Here is a 17,871-nt window from a genome sequence, read left to right as displayed (position 1 = left end):
CGCCGCGCTCACTGCATGATCTATTTGGCGACACCACAACGCCATCATCTCTGAAAAGATCACGCCGTCATTCTTCACCCTTATCAACGCGGTCAAGAAGGGGGTTTGCTTTTGGGCTATATAGAGCCAAATGATTAAGGCTAGTTATTTGCTCTCCCGTATCAATGCAATGATGCTCTCTATTCGTGAAAAGTGTTGTTCTGTCTAAAAAAAGAGGTTGTATTGAAAAAAAAAAAAACTAAAAAAAAGAGAGACGATCAAGAGGTCGTTCCTTTCTGAAAAGAGGCGTCTCCCCTAAAGCCGTGGACTCGCCGTATCTTTGGTTCCCCACAAACGCCGCAAAAAGACCCCTCCGCAAGTGCTCCCCCCACCATCTCTCCTTCCTCATGGCGGCACACGAGGCCTCTGCCGGCGGCGGCGAGGGCGCGCGCTGCACTCCTCCGCGCCCCGCGCTCTCGCTGCCCCCGCGCTCCGCCGTCGAATCCTTCTTCGCCTCTGGCGCCACCGCCGCCTCCTTCGCCGAGACCAGCCCCGGCCCGTTCACCCTCGCCGCCGCGCTCTTCCCGGATATGCCCTCCTCGGCCTTCCACGGCTCCTTCACCCAGCTCCTTGCCGGCGCCATGGGCTCCCCAGCCGCACCCCCTTCCCCTCCCTCACCGTTCGCCGTGCCACCGGGGCTCAGCCCCACCGCTCTCCTCGGCCCCCCTTCGCTCTTCTCCCCTACGGTAACTCCTCCAGCCTTACTATACTTGCTCCTGCACCAGTGCTTGCCGTTGCTTAGGTTTCCAGCTCGTGCGTTAAGAGTGCTGGTTTGTTAAAGTTGCAGATACTATCCTGCTACTTTCAACTCGTACTGCGTACTTTTTACTAGATAGTAGTACAATGATAGTGCCTGGACTGGGTAGTAGTGACGAGATTGGGGCGTAGAACCATCAAGGAGGGGTAAGAGTGCTGTAACTCAGTGTTTAGTTGTGCACTCATGCAGGATGTGATGGATTGCTCTAGACCCTTAGCAATTGTGTTGTGGAAAATGTGTTATGAAGTCTAATTTTTCTTCGAAAAGAGGGGGACTCCCTTGACCTTGCGCCCAGAGAGCCTCATATGCACTTGGTTAAGCGCATTCTCCGGTACATCAAGGGCACCCCCGACCTCAACTTTCACCTCTCAAGCTCCTCCTCCGCAGCACTTACAACATACTCTGACGTCGATTGTGCTGGGTGCCCTGACACCTAACGATCTACGTCTGGCTACTGCATCTATCTTGGTGGCAACCTTGTCTCTTGGTCGTCTAAATGACAAATCACTGTGTCTCGCTCCAGTGCCGAGGCGGAGTATCGCGCGGTTGCTCATGTTGTTGTTGAGTGTTGTTGGATCCGTCAGCTCCTTGGGGAGCTCCATCACCCTCTGACGTCTACGACAGTTGTCTTCTGTGACAACGTTTAGTACTGTCTACATGGCCTCTAATCCGGTCCAGCATCGTCGTACCAAGCACATTGAGATTGATATCCACTTCGCGTCCGAGAGAAGGTGTCGCTTGGTGAGGTCTGGGTCCTTCATGTGCCATCCTCGCATCAGTACGCTGACATTATGACAAAAGGATTGCCCTCACAACTCTTCTCTGAGTTTCGCTCTAGCTTATGCTTGCTTCCGTGCGACGCACAAGCTAAGGGGGGGGGGGGGGGTTAACGTATTCCTTTTGTCTGTATTTCATGTAATAGGAAACTAGCACAATATCCCACCAAATATTGTTGTATGATTCGGTTGAGGATTTGCTTTGATTCACCTTGATTACCAAGGCATGTAATCCTATATATTGTGAACACAAGGGCCGCCCCAAGTGTGGCGTGAATCACACAATCCTACTTTGTTTCTATTTACAATGGGCTTTGAGCTGTAAGGTGGGGGTGCGAAGTGGCCTAGATTGATGTTAGGGGCAGCTGTGGCTTGTAAGGAGATGGCTGGAGGTGGTAAAATGGGGATCGCGCCTAGTGGTGGTTGGCAATAATCGGCACATGGTTGTGTAGCGACGACAGGCAGGCGATGTAAGCCAGGAAAGCGAGGGGGTGGTGAGGGCAATCTGCCCAGCGGGTAGAGGTTTGTCAGCCGCGCTTATGGCGATTCCCTTGCTGGAGAGGGGGGCGGGGGTGCTGTTGGAGAGGGGAAGCACTGGCACGTCTTTGCTGGGGAGGAGGGCCTGGGATGTGGAGGTGGCGTCATAGGCGGCAACTACAGCCGCAAAATCGGGTGGCAGGGGCATGGTCGGCAGCCGTTGCACAAGCAGCACTGCACCAGCCCGGTGAGGAGCGCCTGGTCCGCCCTTCGTTGGCATGTGAAGGTCTCCAATTGCTTCATGACGACCTTCATATGCTCCACAACCTTGATCTTGATTTCTTTGGCTCTAATACCAAATTAGAAGGATCTACTACTGAAATAACCCTAATTACTGAAAAGTTGAGGGGTCGGCCCTTTTATATACTACACAAGACTTGACAAACAAAACGGTAAATCTATTCAAACACTGACACGGTCTCTAAACTAGCTGGACTCTTTCCTAACAAAGTTGCTTACTCAACTAGGACTCTAATTAGTCATAAGATTACACGTTTGATGGACTGCCCATAACAGGCTATTTGGAGAAAATGTTGCATTAAAAAACAGCAAGTACTTGAAAACCTGTTGGAGCCGGATCGAGTAGAGAGAGAGAGAGAGAGAGAGAGAGGTTGTGCAACTCGTTTCTCATTATCTGGAGGTTACACAGTTTATATACATACACGGCTCAACAGAAAGAACTCAACGCAAGGCCTGAAAACTAGCCATATACAAGGCCCACTAACACATGACTAACACGTTAGCTAACAAAACCCAAACAAAAAAAGTCAAAAATTCAATCTCTTTTACAACATCGACAAGGAATATAATTACAAAGTTAAGTATGGTATTCTAGGCACAAAGATAAATTTGTTGGTTTGGCGTGTATGGATTCATCCCTCCACTATATTGCGTTCTAGATGGTTTGAGGAAACCGGGTTTGAACACCCAAAGATACAGAGAATGCAAAACAAAAGTCATGAGTGTAGGGCATAAAGAACCTGATGTGGAGTATCCCATGAGCATCACCATGAACCCATCATCAACCCCACAAGCTCCTAGTGAATCGATGACAACAGCTCATGCATGCGCCATTCAAACCGAGTTGACATCTCTCCTACTTGAGTTCCTTATGAATTTGGATGAGGCATGGGTTCTAGCTCAAGCCGAAATGCTATGTACGCTTGCGTACGAATACATGGACCCAAGAGAAACAAGGAAGGATGTCCAAATCCCAAGCAAGGAGCAGAGGCTCAAAGAAGAGAAAGAAGCAAATCAGTGCAAATTTTGCACTACCGGATAGTCCGGTCGGCTGACCGGACAGTCAAGTGAGCGATGGCCCCACGGCCTCATCCCTCTGGAGCGACCAGACAGTCAACCAGACTATCTGGTCCGACCAACCACTGTCTTGTCCGGACGACGAGACTGTTCGGTCAACATTGGCACCTGCAATCAGACACGCCGACTTCCGCCACCAGATTGTCTGGTCTCACGAAACAAGCCTCTCTAGTCCAACGCTGAGACCTCTGAAGAGTTGCACCACCAGATTGTGCAGTCCTACCCGACCAGACTGTCCGGTAGTTCTCTCTGCGCCTGGACTATAAATACATGTACTCCTCTTATATCTAGGGTTAGCAAAGTAGAAACTAAATCTTGAGAACTTTGCTCAATATACCCTCTCCCTTGGACATTAAGACCTCTTACCGGAGAATAATCCATTGGATTACAAGATTTTTTACAGGAGAAAAATCCTTCAGATTACAAGACCTCCATATCCTTAGGAAGAACTATCTCCCATCTCCCCTAGAGATTTGGAAGAGCTACCCTAGTTATCTTTTCCTTCGTTGTTGTTTGGATCTTGCAGTGTATCGTACTTGTCATGTGTTTTGAGTAAATTCGTTATAGTGAGTCCTTGTGAGTGTTCTCTTGAATGTTCCTCCGTTGTTCTTCGTGTTCAATGCAGTCGACCTCCAATTCATGAAGATCGGGCCACCCATGCGGTTTGCCTTGTAAATGAACCTATATCCACTCAAGTAATGCACAAGGACAAAGGGATAATTTTCCTAGGGTTATTCAGTAATATACATGTGCCATACATTTGCGCCATTTTCCAAACATTTTGATGGTCCATAGCATCAAAAAAGAGTTTGTCATCCTTTTTCAGAATATGCAGGGCATTGTGTTTCTTTCATTGAGTATTTTTCAAAGGAGTATCAATCCCCGATTTTTGTCACGCATTGTAATGCACTCATACACCAAATTTCCATAAATGCTAAGCAGCACCAGTTGTCCATGGACTAAGACAATCACCCTGCTGTTTACTTGTGTTCGCAAGAATCCAGTGTCAAATTATTAGTGCATAAATCACACCCAATGCTACAAAAAAATATTTTGAAGTGCCGGCAAAGAAATTGTTTGACTTGGCTTCTTAAGGGGTTAAGACTTAAGAACCCACTTCAGTGGCGGCATAACCCTGTCAATAAGTGCAAACCTGCAAATTACTAAAGAATAGTCCAAACCATTTCCTTCTTTGCTAGTGTAAATAGCTCCAAGCATGTATTTCTTACCATGCTGTATCGCAAATCAACCTTTTGCATGTAAGAAATAAGTTCTTAAGAATGGGTATGTACTTTTGTTGTACTTTCTAGTATAACTGAATGGGATGATCTTCGTAAAGGTTCCATAGGCACCCATTTCCACGTAAATATAAAACCGGAAGCTGGTTGCTCCCTTACCGTCTACTGATTTACAGAATATTAACTCAATGATGGTAACCCTAATAGAATCAATTCTGTGACAATCAATAACATTTTCATAATTTATACTGAACTCATTTTGCAGCATCCATGTCTTCTGGTGACTGTTTAATGGAGAAAGAACTACAGTGATATAACGTGATTGTGATATAGTCCCTCCGTTCCAAATTACTCGTCGTGGTTTTAGTTCAAATTTGAACTTAAACCATGACAAGTAATTTGGAAGGAAGGGAGTAGTATGAATACACGGCAGCGACAAAGCATAGACACATTAGCCCACTTTTACCAGCCCAGTCTAGACAATAAGAAAGGATAGCTACATCAAAGTGTATGAAGCTCAGTTTTTTGGAAATGCAGCTGATCCAGATTATCAATTGTGAGTACTAGCTAGGGATTCCACTAGACTTCATATAACAAATTGAAAAATTAAAATATTTATCTAGTACCTTGAGTCCTTGACCAGCAGGTCATCCTGACCAAAGATACTTGAAAAACAAATTAGCGGGATGCACCAAGTGTTGCTTCCGTGGCAATGAAGAGTCGATTCAGCATCTATTTCTTCATTGCCCACTTGGCACTTGCTAAGTTACTATGGCAATCGATCCATATAGCCTTTTTCTTTGCTTTTTGAGCAACCGTATTTTTTCATTGCCCACTTGGCACTTGCTAAGTTACTATGTCAACCACTTTTTCTTTGCTTTTTGTGCAGCCATATGTGACATGTTATGTAAGTTGATCTTGTTTGACCTCCGATGACAATAATTAATAAAAAGGCTGTGTGCATCACTCAATGCAGAATGCATGTATAAACATGCCTGATAACGGCATGTGAGATATCCGGTCGCGTGAGCATCAAATACTGTAAGGCACCGGCGTAGCTCTGATACTTGGTGGGATCAAAGAGAAGAGGACCATCTTGAGCTGAAAGCTTGCACTTAGTGTCGATGAGAGTGGCAAAGGGGTTACAATCAACCATGCCAGCGCGGTGAAGTAGCTCCAACGCATACTGTCGCTGAGGGAGGACCATGCCCAAGGATGCCCGAGTGATGGACATGCCAAGGAAGAATGACAAGGCACCGAGGTCTGTCATGGCGAACTTTGGGTGAGCTGCTGTGTCAGGTGACGTAAAAGTAGATCCGTCGAGGTAGTGAGGACAATGTCGTCCACATACAATAGTGATAAGCAAGATCGGTGCTGTGCCTGTAGATGAAGAGGGATACACCCGACTTGGCGGCGACGAAGCCAAGCCGATGTGCAAAGAGAGTGAATCGCTGGTACCAAGCGTGCGAAGCCTGCTTAAGACTGTAGAGACTTGTGTAGGCGACACACATAGTCCGGGAGCGAGCGTCAACAAAACCGGGATGCTGCTGGCAGCAGACCTTGTCAAGATTGCCATGAAGGCATTCTTGATGTCGAGCTGCTGGATCGACCACGACCGAGAGACCGCAAGGCTGGGGATGATGCGAATCGTGGCAGGCTTGACAATGGGGCTGAATGTCTCATCGAAATCAATGCCCTGTTGTTGGGAATAGCCTCGTACCACCCATCGAGCCTTATACCAGGCAAGGCTGCCATCCGAGTGGAACTTGTGTTTGAATATCCACTTCCTTGAAACAACATGAGCATGAGGAGGACGTGGAACAAGAGACCATGTCCCGTTAGTGACAAGAGCATCAAATTCCTCGGTCATAGTACGACGCCAGTGTGGGTCATGGAGTGCACCCCGGTATGTTTTCGGAATAGTAGAGGGAGTGGAGTGAGTAACCGAGAGATTAAGAGGTCGACGGGCTGGAAGAGGCCACGCTTAGCACGAGTGACCATGGTGTGGGTATTGGACGGGGATGGCGGCTGGTGAACCACGACCGTCGGGGAGGAGTCCGTGGACACTGAGGAAGGGGAGGGCATCGGGCCAGGCGGAACTGCATGCGTGGTCGCGGGCGAGGAGAGAGTCAGCGACCCAGGAGAGACGCTGGATTGGTCCGACGTAGGGGTGGATGGGGAGCCGTGCATGGCGGGTTACGGGTGCGTGGGAAAGCCAGGCGGGTGGCTGGGCGGGGAGGGCGCAGAAGAGCCAGGCGACGGGGTGTGGGCTGGTTGGGAGTGGGTTCGGGCCGGCGGGGATGACGCTGGTGGGGTTCCGGTGGGTGAGTTGGGGGGTGTGGCATGCGTATGCATGTTGGGTAGATTAAGGTTTGATGGTGTGTTGCGTGGCGGCCATGTCCAGCAGGAAATCAAGCACGACCAGGGGGTTGGTGGGGCGATCAGTTGAGTAGGAGAATGGAAAGACAGTCTTGTCGAAGGTGACATGGCGAGAGATAATGACCACGTGTAGAGATATCTAGGCAACAGTAACCCTTGTGATTGGACGGGTATCCTAGGAAGACGCAAGCAGTGGACCGAGGAGCGAGTTATGCTTGGCCGTAGCGGATTGGTTGGGATAGCAGAGGCAACCAAAGACATGGAGAGTGGCATAATTTGGTTTTGTGACATAGAGACGAACGTAGGGAATTGAAAAACCAATGTATTGTGAGGGGTGTATACTGACAAGGTATGTTGCCGTGGGGAGAGCCTTCGCCCAGTAGGTAGGCGGCATGGAGGACTGGAAGAGGAGAGTGCGAGTGACGTCGTTGATCGTGCAGATGGCACGTTTGGCCTTGCCGTTTTGGGCGGACGTGTAGGGGCACGAAAAACGGAGGTGAATACCATGAGTAGAGAAGGAGGTGGTTGTGGAGTTGATAAACTCGGTCCCGTTGTCGGCTTGCATGTCTACAAGAGGACGTGAAAATTGTGTGCGAGTGTAGGCAACAAAATTAAGAAGAATAGGCGCGGTGTCGGACTTTCTCTGGAGAGGAAAGGTCCACATAAAATGAGAAAAATCGTCAACAATAACAAGATAGTACTTGAAACTGGAATTACTCAAAATTGGAGAAGTCCAAAGATCACAATGGATCAACTTAAATGGTTCGACGCTTATTTGAGGTAGACCTAGTGAAGGGCAAGCGCACGTGTTTGCCAAGTTGACAAGCATGACAAATATGCGAGGTTGCCTTATTACATGCAAGGAGTTCTTATGAAGTTGGGACATAGAGTCGCGTCCCGGATGACCTAAGCGACGGTGCCAAAGCTCGGTGGAGGTGGTGGAGAGGAGTCCATGGGCGTGGTGGTGGATGACCGATGATGGGAAGACGTAGAGGTCGCCGAGACTATTGCAGCGAAGAATCATGGCCTTGGTGCGAAGTCAACAACAACAACAACAACAAAGCCTTTAGTCCCAAACAAGTTGGGGTAGGCTAGAGGTGAAACCCATAAGATCTCGCAACCAACTCATGGCTCTGGCACATGGATAGCAAGCTTCCACGCACCCCTGTCCATAGCTAGCTCTTTGGTGATACTCCAATCCTTCAGGTCTCTCTTAACGGACTCCTCCCATGTCAAATTCGGTCTACCCCGCCCTCTCTTGACATTCTCCGCACGCTTTAGCCGGCAAGCTTCCACGCACCCCTGTCCATAGCTAGCTCTTTGGTGATACTCCAATCCTTCAGGTCTCTCTTAACGGACTCCTCCCATGTCAAATTCGGTCTACCCCGCCCTCTCTTGACATTCTCCGCACGCTTTAGCCGTCCACTATGCACCGGAGCTTCTGGAGGCCTGCGCTGAATATGCCCAAACCATCTCAGACGATGTTGGACAAGCTTCTCTTCAATTGGTGCTACCCCAACTCTATCTCGTATATCATCATTCCGGACTCGATCCTTCCTCGTGTGGCCACACATCCATCTCAACATACGCCTCTCCGCCACACCTAACTGTTGAACATGTCGCCTTTTAGTCGGCCAACACTCAGCGCCATACAACATTGCGGGTCGAACCGCCGTCCTGTAGAACTTGCCTTTTAGCTTTTGTGGCACTCTCTTGTCACAGAGAATGCCAGAAGCTTGGCGCCACTTCATCCATCCGGCTTTGATTCGATGGTTCACATCTTCATCAATACCCCCATCCTCCTGCAGCATTGACCCCAAATACCGAAAGGTGTCCTTCTGAGGTACCACCTGGCCATCAAGGCTAACCTCCTCCTCACACCTAGTAGTACTGAAACCGCACATCATGTACTCGGTTTTAGTTCTACTAAGCCTAAACCCTTTCGATTCCAAGGTTTGTCTCCATAACTCTAACTTCCTATTTACCCCCGTCCGACTATCGTCAACTAGCACCACATCATCCGCAAAGAGCATACACCATGGGATATCTCCTTGTATATCCCTTGTGACCTCATCCATCACCAATGCAAAAAGATAAGGGCTCAAAGCTGACCCCTGATGCAGTCCTATCTTAATCGGGAAGTCATCAGTGTCGACATCACTTGTTCGAACACTTGTCACAACATTATCGTACATGTCCTTGATGAGGGTAATGTACTTTGCTGGGACTTTGTGTTTCTCCAAGGCCCACCACGTGACATTCCGCCGTATCTTATCATAGGCCTTCTCCAAGTCAATGAACACCATATCCAAGTCCTTCTTTTGCTCCCTATATCTCTCCATAAGTTGTCGTACCAAGAAAATGGCTTCCATGGTCGACCTCCCAGGCATGAAACCAAACTGATTTTTGGTCACGCTTGTCATTCTTCTTAAGCGGTGCTCAATGACTCTCTCCCATAGCTTCATTGTATGGCTCATCAGCTTAATTCCACGGTAATTAGTACAACTCTGAACATCCCCCTTGTTCTTGAAGATTGGTACTAATATACTCCGTCTCCATTCTTCTGGCATCTTGTTTGCCCGAAAAATGAGGTTGAAAAGCTTGGTTAGCCATACTATCGCTATGTCCCCGAGACCTTTCCACACCTCAATGGGGATACAATCAGGGCCCATTGCCTTGCCTCCTTTCATCCTTTTTAAAGCCTCCTTGACCTCAGACTCCTGGATTCGCCGCACAAAACGCATGCTGGTCTCATCAAAGGAGTCGTCCAGTTCAATGGTAGAACTCTCATTCTTCCCATTGAACAGCTTGTCGAAGTACTCCCGCCATCTACGCTTAATCTCCTCGTCCTTCACCAAGAGTTGGCCTGTTCCGTCCTTGATGCATTTGACTTGGCCAATATCCCTCGTCTTCCTCTCTCGGATCTTGGCCATCTTATAGATGTCCCTTTCACCTTCCTTCGTGCCTAATCGTTGGTAGAGGTCCTCATATGCCCGACCCCTTGCTTCACCAACAGCTCGCTTTGCGGCCTTCTTCGCCATCTTGTACTTCTCTATGTTGTCTGCACTCCTATCCAGGTATAGGCGTTTGAAGCAATCTTTCTTCTCTTTAATCGCCTTCTGGACATCATCATTCCACCACCAGGTATCCTTATCTTCGCTTCTCCTTCCCCTGGACACTCCAAGCTCCTCCGAGGCCACCTTACGAATGCAAGTCGCCATCTTCGTCCACACATTGTTCGCATCTCCTCCTTCCTCCCAAGGGCCCTCCTTAATGACCCTCTCCTTGAACGCTTGAGCTACCTTCCCCTTGGTGCGAAGATCCTTCACAGAAAAACCGAGGGGGTCAAACTCGATAGAACAGAGATTATCAATGGTGAAGCGACGGATGGAAAGTAAATTCTTGACGATATGAGGAATGAGTAAAACATTACGAAGGAAAAGAGAACGAGTTGAAGCGGGTATAGAGGTGTGTCCACTGTGGGATATGGGCAAGGTGGAGCCATTACCCACGGTGACAACAGAGGAGGAGGGAGAGTGTGTGAGATGTTGAATCATACCAGGGTCGGAGGCCATGTGCGCTGTGGCTCTGGAGTCCATTACCCATTAACCCACTGTCGATGGAGTCAGAGGCATTGTTTATTGCAGCGAGGAGGGCGGAGCAGTCCCACATCGGAGTGCTGCTGTAGGCAGGAGTGGGCGGCGTGTTGGTGCCGAAAGCCTGACCGTGCAGCGGGGTGAGGTAAAGGCCTGGGCCGGCGGAAGGACTGGGGGTCGCGGCTCGAGGAGGCTTAGCACCGGCGTTGGGCCTCGCTGTCGGGGGCGCCTGAAGCAGCTGCTGGGCCTACCTCGTATAGGGATTGAAGCAGACCTAGGGACCAACGAACGAGGGCACCCCGCGCTGGAAGTTCCCGTCGTGGGAGTTGGAGCGGCCGCCGCCGCCGTTCCCGCCGCCGGAGCCCTTCTTCTACCAGTTGCCGCTGTTGCAGTGTCCGCCGGAGGAGCTGCCCCCGGAGGTGTTGCCATACCAAGGGCCGTCGTTGCCGTGCTGAGTGCCGTTGCCACGGTCAGGTGCGCGGTGGTGACGAGAGGAGGCAGAGCCGCTGGCGCCATGGGGAGGCGCACCACCATAGAGTGCCGTCTGGTGTCCTATCGCGACGGAATTCGCAAGCTGGGTCTCGCGGAGGGTCAACGACGACCTCGTCTGGCTAAACGAGGGAAGGGGGTTCTGCATGGTGACAATTGTCGTGATGCCTAAGAAGCGTGGATTGAGGCCACGAAGGCAATTGAGGACAAGCGTCTGGTCGGAGATGGGGGTGCCAACGTCGCTTAGGGCGTCGGAGAGTGCCTTCAGACGGTGGCAGTAGGCGGTGATGGAGAGCTCGCCCTGGACGAGGCCGCGGAACTCTGCCTCAAAACGGTGCGGGTCATCTGATTATCAAGAAAAAGGTTGGTGATGAATGTCCAAGCTTCTTGCGCTGTTTGATCCTCCGCCATGATTATGTCGAGTATCTCGTCCGAGATGGACCCATAGAGCCACGAGCAGACAATATAGTCCTCCCGAACCCAGTCCGCAGTGTGGTCCGCCTCGGCAGTGGCGGTGTTGACGTGGAAGAGCAGATCGTACTTGCCGAGAAGCACGCGGATGAGCATCCTCCGCTTGGTGGAGTTGGAGGCGTGGAGGTCCAGTGTCACAGGGACATGGGTGCGGACACTCGCGACGTTGGCGGCGGGGGACGCAGCGGCGAGCATGACGGCGGTGACCAGGGCGCCGTTGGTGGAGTTCATTGAGGCGGGGAGGGTTGAGGAGGCGAGGGAGGAGCTGGTGTTGGGGGTGGTGGACATGGCTGGACGGCACTGCAGGGGGGCAGGGAGCAAGCGGGGCGATCATGGAGGATCGTAGGTAGTCTGATACCAATAAACAAAGTAGGATTGTGTGATTCACGCCACACTTGGCACGGCCCTTGTATTCACAATATATAGGATTACATGCCTTGGTAGTCAACCGAATCATACAACAATATTCGGTGGGATATTGTGCTAGTTTCCTATTACATGAAATACAGACAAAAGGAATACTTTAACATAAATCCCTACCCAATTTTGCTGCCCACCAACCAGCAGCAGCCCTGCCATCAGCAGATTTACCAGCAGCAACAACAACAGATTGCCGCTGTAGAAATATATTGCCTGCCTCTTCATCAACTCGGACTTTTGGATGAGTTGGCTGGAGCATGAATTCAATATGTATCAGAGCCAAGAGGTCTCAAGTTCAAGACCCTGCCAATGCAGTATGAAAAAAGAAAGATTCTGTGGCCTACATCGATTGCACGTCTAAGGACTAAAATAGCCTAGACGTGAGGGAGAGTGTTCAAATATATTGCCTGCCTCTCTTCATCAGTTCGGACTTTTGGATGAGTTGGCTGGAGCATGAATTCAATAGCCGCCGCCTTCATGACCCCACCTGCCAACCGATTTCATATGTTGTTATGGTTGTGGTCCCCTCCACAACCCATCTATGGATCCACCTCTCCCATCACCTTGGCTTAGGTTAGGTTCCGGCGTGCCCTGCTTCCACAAGCTTGACTTCCCAACATAGGATGGTTTGGTCGATCCTGTTGGTTGGCTTAATATGTGTGAGCAGTTTTTTCGTGGACAGCGCATGGACGAGGCCGACAAGGTTTAGACTGCAGCCTACCATTTCACCAATGATGCTCAATTTTGGTACTTACAGCTCGAGCGTGATTCTGGCATGCCGACATGGGAGCAAGGAGGCTTGTCACGTTCAGTTTGGGCTGTCACTTTGCGCAAATCCCTTGGGCGAGCTGGCATGTCTGCCGTTCACTTCCTCGGTAGCAGACTACACCAGCAGGTTTGTAGCGCTCGTGTGCCGCAACAATGAGCTATTAACACCATCCCAACAACGGTTTCTGTACACAGCAAGGCTGCCCGGTGATCTTTGCATTGACGTCGAGCTTCAACGACCATCTGACCTCCACACGGCAAGGCCTATGAGCAGCGGCATTTTCCTCCAACATTACTACACCAGGCTTCTGGGACTAGGCCCTTGTGCCCGTCCAATCGTCCTCCTGTCAGTGCAGCTACAGTACCTTCCCCGCCAGCACCACTAGCATCTGTTTTGCCATCAACCACTCCAGAGTGAATCCCGCCATGGCAGATTCGGCACCTGACTCCAGCTGAGTTGGAAGAACGTTGTCGTCGGGGCCTTTGCTTCAACTGCGGCAAGATATATGTTCAGGGTCACCGTTGTGTGTGGCTCTTCTTCATCAAGTCTGATGACTGGTAGCACCCAAGGCCCCCTAGGAGGCAATTGTGACAACCTACAGCTTGCGGACAAGCTGTTTCTCAAGGAAGGGAGAGATGTTATGTGGGCCAGCCATAAAAAATGGAGTCTGAGACCTTAATTAGAGTCCTAGTTGATGAATAAACTTTGTTAGAAAAGGGTCCAGTAAGTTTAGAGATCGTATTATAGTTTGAATAGATTTACCGGCTTGTCGGTCAAGTATTCTATACTATATAAGGGGGCCGACCCATCTCAACAAAGCAGAGACACTTTTATCTACTTCTCAGTAATTAGGGTTGTCAGTAGTAGATCCTTTCATACCTGTACTGATTGCTTATTTGTAGTGGTTTTAGACAGATGGTGTACAGAAATAGCAAGAACTATGTCAAAAACTAAGTGTTAACTTACTCCTTGTGTGTTCGTGAAGCTAAAATGGCAAGTAATTCTGACCAAATGCTGTATTATTGTATTTTAAATAATGTGAAGTAATGGCAATGATGCTAGGTTTTGTGTTTTTGTCTTGAGTTTTCTTGCACATCATTCACTGTGTTTATTTCTGGCACTACTTATTAGATATTACATCGGCAGACGAAGATCTGTTCATGTCTGAACTTATAGATAATATATATAGCTGTGTGCATCAATTGATGTAGAGGCCGGGGGTTCTTCCCACTTTTCTTTTTGAAAAAAAAGAGATGTTAATAATTTATTTCTACAGGCAAATTTTGAAATGTCCCATCAGCAAGCGTTAGCCCAAGTAACAGCACAAGCAGTCCATTCTCAGTATACTGTAGGCAGTCAAGCAGATTACTCACTCCCTTTCTCATCGGCAACAACATCAGCTTTGACATCACAGTTCATCAACTCTTCTGCAAATGTGACATCAATGAAGGAGACAGCAACTCTGCCACTGCATACAGTTAATGATAACCTTAAGTCAAATGAGGTTTCACAAGGATTCCAAACTTCGGCCCTCACCGTGGATAAACCTGCTGATGATGGGTACAATTGGCGAAAGTATGGCCAGAAGGCAGTTAAGGGTGGAGAATATCCAAGGAGCTACTATAAATGCACCCAGGCGAGCTGTCCAGTTAAGAAGAAAGTGGAGCACTCAGCATATGGACAGATTACTCAAATAATTTATAGAGGCCAGCATAACCACCAGCGTCCACCAAAAAGGAGGTCCAAAGATGGTGGCAATTTACTAAATGAAGATGATTTCCCTGAGAACAGAGACGCTTTGACTCGATCAGAACCGGGCTCTCAAGATCATTCTGGAAAAGTTGAGGTATCAAATGATGGCATCACAGGGCCTTCAGTGTCTAAGAGGAGAGGCGGAGGTGATCAATCGTCTGGCTCAAGTGATACAGAGGAGGACAATGATGAAGCAGGTGATGACAATGGAGATGCTGGTATTGTGAATGCAAACAAAAGGTGGTTCATGTAGTGAATACAATTTTGTCAGTAGTATTTTTTGAAGCTTCAATCTATAAATGCTAGTTTCACTGGACAGGCATGTGCCGGCCCCAGCTCAAAGAATCATCGTGCAAACAACCAGTGAAATTGATCTTTTGGATGATGGCTACCGGTGGCGCAAGTACGGGCAGAAAGTGGTAAAAGGGAATCCTCATCCAAGGTAATCCTTCTGTTGCCCTCTATCTTTATCCGTTCTGCTCTGAGTCTCCGCTTGCACATTGGACCATATTGGGACCAACTCTAGATAACGCCACATTTTCCTGCATCTCTATGTAATTTATTACTAACTATGAAGAAGACTACTGTTTGTTAGTTGTAGACACAGAATATATGTAAACCTTCCACTGGAATAAGATCTTTTGGAACTTCTTACTGGCATTGGAGGACTTGAATCTTAATTTTCAGAATGGTGTTTGAAAAAGTGAATTTTAGCTTTCATTTAAAATTGATAAGCTTTCATCCTGGACATTTGGATCTTTCTCACCTCCACACCCCTTGCGTCATTCTGGTTGTCAAGGGCAGAGGGGTTGGGAGGTGAGCAAATGTCCCTTGCGCATTCTGGTTGTCGGCAGAGGGGCTGGGAGGTGAGCAAATGTCCTTCTCAAGTGATAGCTAGGAGGGCAATGATGAACTTACTGGAGATAGTGGAACTCATACTGTTGTCAGAATTATCAAACATACATGTATGAAGCTCTGATTAACCATGACTACTTGATAATACTCCCTCCGTTCCTAAATATTTGTCCTTTTAGAGATTTCAAATGGACTACCACATACGGATGTATATAGACATGTTTTAGAGTGTAGATTCACTCATTTTGCTCCGTATATAGTCACTTGTTGAAATCTCTAGAAAGACAAATATTTAGGAACGGAGGGAGTACTATTGATTGGGTGGACAATTTTGCTTCTGCACGGAGTTGCAACAGATTTAAGTCGTAGCTCAAAATTTCAAACAGATAAGACTTCTAGACATACAGATAACCACAAGGTTTAGTTTTAAGCACAGAAAATAATCAAATGAACCATGCTGCTGATTAGTCAGAGATTGAATGAATAATCCCTTGCGTATGCTACCTGCCTGTTCCCTTTATTCGGTTGAATTATTTTTATGGCATAGTCTGTTTGACTTGCTTGTTTGGCGATATACAGAACATTTGATTTCATTTTTTTGCTATGGTTCTTTTGGGCAAGTTTGCTGCTGTCAAAATGATATCCAGCTAGCAGTTTGCACTGTTTAGTAATCCCCCCTTTTTTGTTGATCTCTTTCTGAAGTTATTCATGACATATTGACTCTAGTTGTGCACTGTATAGGAGTTACTACAAATGCACGTACCAGGGATGCGATGTAAAGAAGCATATCGAAAGATGTTCGCAAGACCCAACGGCGGTGATAACTACATATGAAGGCAAGCATAGCCATGATGTGCCAGCAGCTAGGAGCAGCGTGGCTGCTGCTGCCAGTGCCAATGCATCCTCTTCCATTAGCTTACTACATAGAGGGCAGAAGGCAGCATCCAGTAGCCAACGGGTGTTGCCCAGAGCAGCACTACATACATCAGATTCTTCCTTGCAGCTAAAAGAAGAAAATGAGATAACATAAATTTTGGAGTACGTAGCAAGGTAAATTATTCCAATATATTAGCCCATTTCTGGTTGCGCTGCTGCATTGGTTCAAATCGAGAGGAGGATATTCTTCCACGAGCCTTTGCTTGCACAGAGCCTGTGTTGCAGCATTGCATCTTGCATGCTGTACTCCCATTGGTTCTCGTACTGGTCTCTATTCCATGGAAAAACTGTAGGTGATGGAGGTTTTGTTGTTGCAAGTGTAAATGCTCGAGTTGTAGCTCTTACCTGATAGCCTCATTTGTACATATATCTCCGTAAGTGTCATCTGACAGGATGTATTAAAGTCTTAATTGATGAACAAGGCAATGGCCTTCCGTCAATCTCCTTTCAGTTTGTCGTCGCTGCGGAATGTGCCTCGGTGGACCTGAGGCCAAAGAAAGAATCAAAGTGGTCTGATGCTTGTGTCTCTTAAAAGCGGAATATTCTTTCAATGTGAGATGATGTTCTTGTTAATAGCGAGGTGCTTGTTGCGTCATTGTCAATCTTAAGATCTGTGGACTCGGTCTTTCGTAGATGCTCATATGAATATAATGTGTACGTTTATGTTCATACAGGTGAATTTATGGGTATGTGATCGTCTGAGTTTGTACTTTGATTCTTAAAAGAAATCCCCGTAATTTATCACCGAAATATGTCGGGAAATATAAGGCGTATTTTGTTTGGTTATAAGTCTTTGGCAAATTAGTTTGTACTCCCTCCGTCTGAAAATACTTGTCACCAAATTAATAAAAGGGGATGTATCTAGATGTATTTTAGTTTAAAATACATCATTTTTGGATGGAGGGAGTACCTTGTTAACGATGGTTTTATGTTCGAGTCCTACCGTCCACCTGCCACCTCTTTTAGGTAATTATAAGGGTGGTTGATGCAAGGAGAGTTATTTGGAGATGTTGCTCTTTGGAGGTGGTCGGCGTTGGTGAGAGGGGGCTTTGTGGCAGCCCTTTTGCGAGTTGTATTGTATGCGTTCGATTCGGTGTGCTGTTTGCTTCTCATCAGTCTATAGTGGGAGCTTGCGGCCTAAATTCTTCTACTTTATCCCTAGTCTATGGTGGGAGCTTGCAGCCTAAATTCTTCTACTTTATCCCTGCCTTCAATAAAACTATGGCACACAATTTGGGTGCTCTAAAAAAGTAATATATATAGCGACTTTAATGTCAATAGATATTTATGTTTGTGAATCAATGCCATGTATAACAAGTATTAGCATGGTAATTATTGGTTAAAACTCAAAATACTATCTTGCGTTTTTAGAAAGACCGAGTAGCATGAAATTTTTGGGCATGGAGTTTTTGCTCCCGGGATGAACAGTAAAATGTCAACAAATCCAAAGAATTCTGAAATTACTTTGTAACAAATGGTGTTGATGTTTTAGCCGTGTGCATAGTTTCGTAATAAAAAACTATTCTATGCACAAAAACTA

At 47.6% G+C, this 17,871-nt stretch overlaps 1 protein-coding gene across 1 annotated transcript; it reads left to right on the top strand.

Moving 5' to 3' along the window:
• The first annotated feature begins 303 nt into the window (after nt 1-303).
• LOC125551612 (probable WRKY transcription factor 4) lies at nt 304-16,871 on the top strand. Its single transcript, XM_048714878.1, has 4 exons — nt 304-725; nt 14,065-14,780; nt 14,860-14,982; nt 16,137-16,871. Exons 1-4 carry the CDS (start codon nt 387-389, stop codon nt 16,423-16,425), a joined length of 1,467 nt encoding a protein of 488 aa, XP_048570835.1. The 5' UTR covers nt 304-386; the 3' UTR covers nt 16,426-16,871.
• Nucleotides 16,872-17,871: the final 1,000 nt, after the last annotated feature.

The sequence above is a fragment of the Triticum urartu genome, chromosome 4, assembly GCF_003073215.2.
Source record: "Triticum urartu cultivar G1812 chromosome 4, Tu2.1, whole genome shotgun sequence".
Classification (NCBI taxonomy): domain Eukaryota; kingdom Viridiplantae; phylum Streptophyta; class Magnoliopsida; order Poales; family Poaceae; genus Triticum; species Triticum urartu.
Note: the sequence above shows the minus strand (reverse complement) of the source record. Positions and strands in the feature narration are given on the sequence as shown.

Bases quoted from the DNA above. Each gene is read 5' to 3' on its own strand.
- LOC125551612 (XM_048714878.1), top strand. From the start codon at position 387: ATGGCGGCACACGAGGCCTCTGCCGGCGGCGGCGAGGGCGCGCGCTGC. The intron at 726-14,064 runs GTAACTCCTCCA...TTATTTCTACAG, and splicing joins CTTCGCTCTTCTCCCCTACG to GCAAATTTTGAAATGTCCCA. The intron at 14,983-16,136 runs GTAATCCTTCTG...TGCACTGTATAG, and splicing joins AAAGGGAATCCTCATCCAAG to GAGTTACTACAAATGCACGT.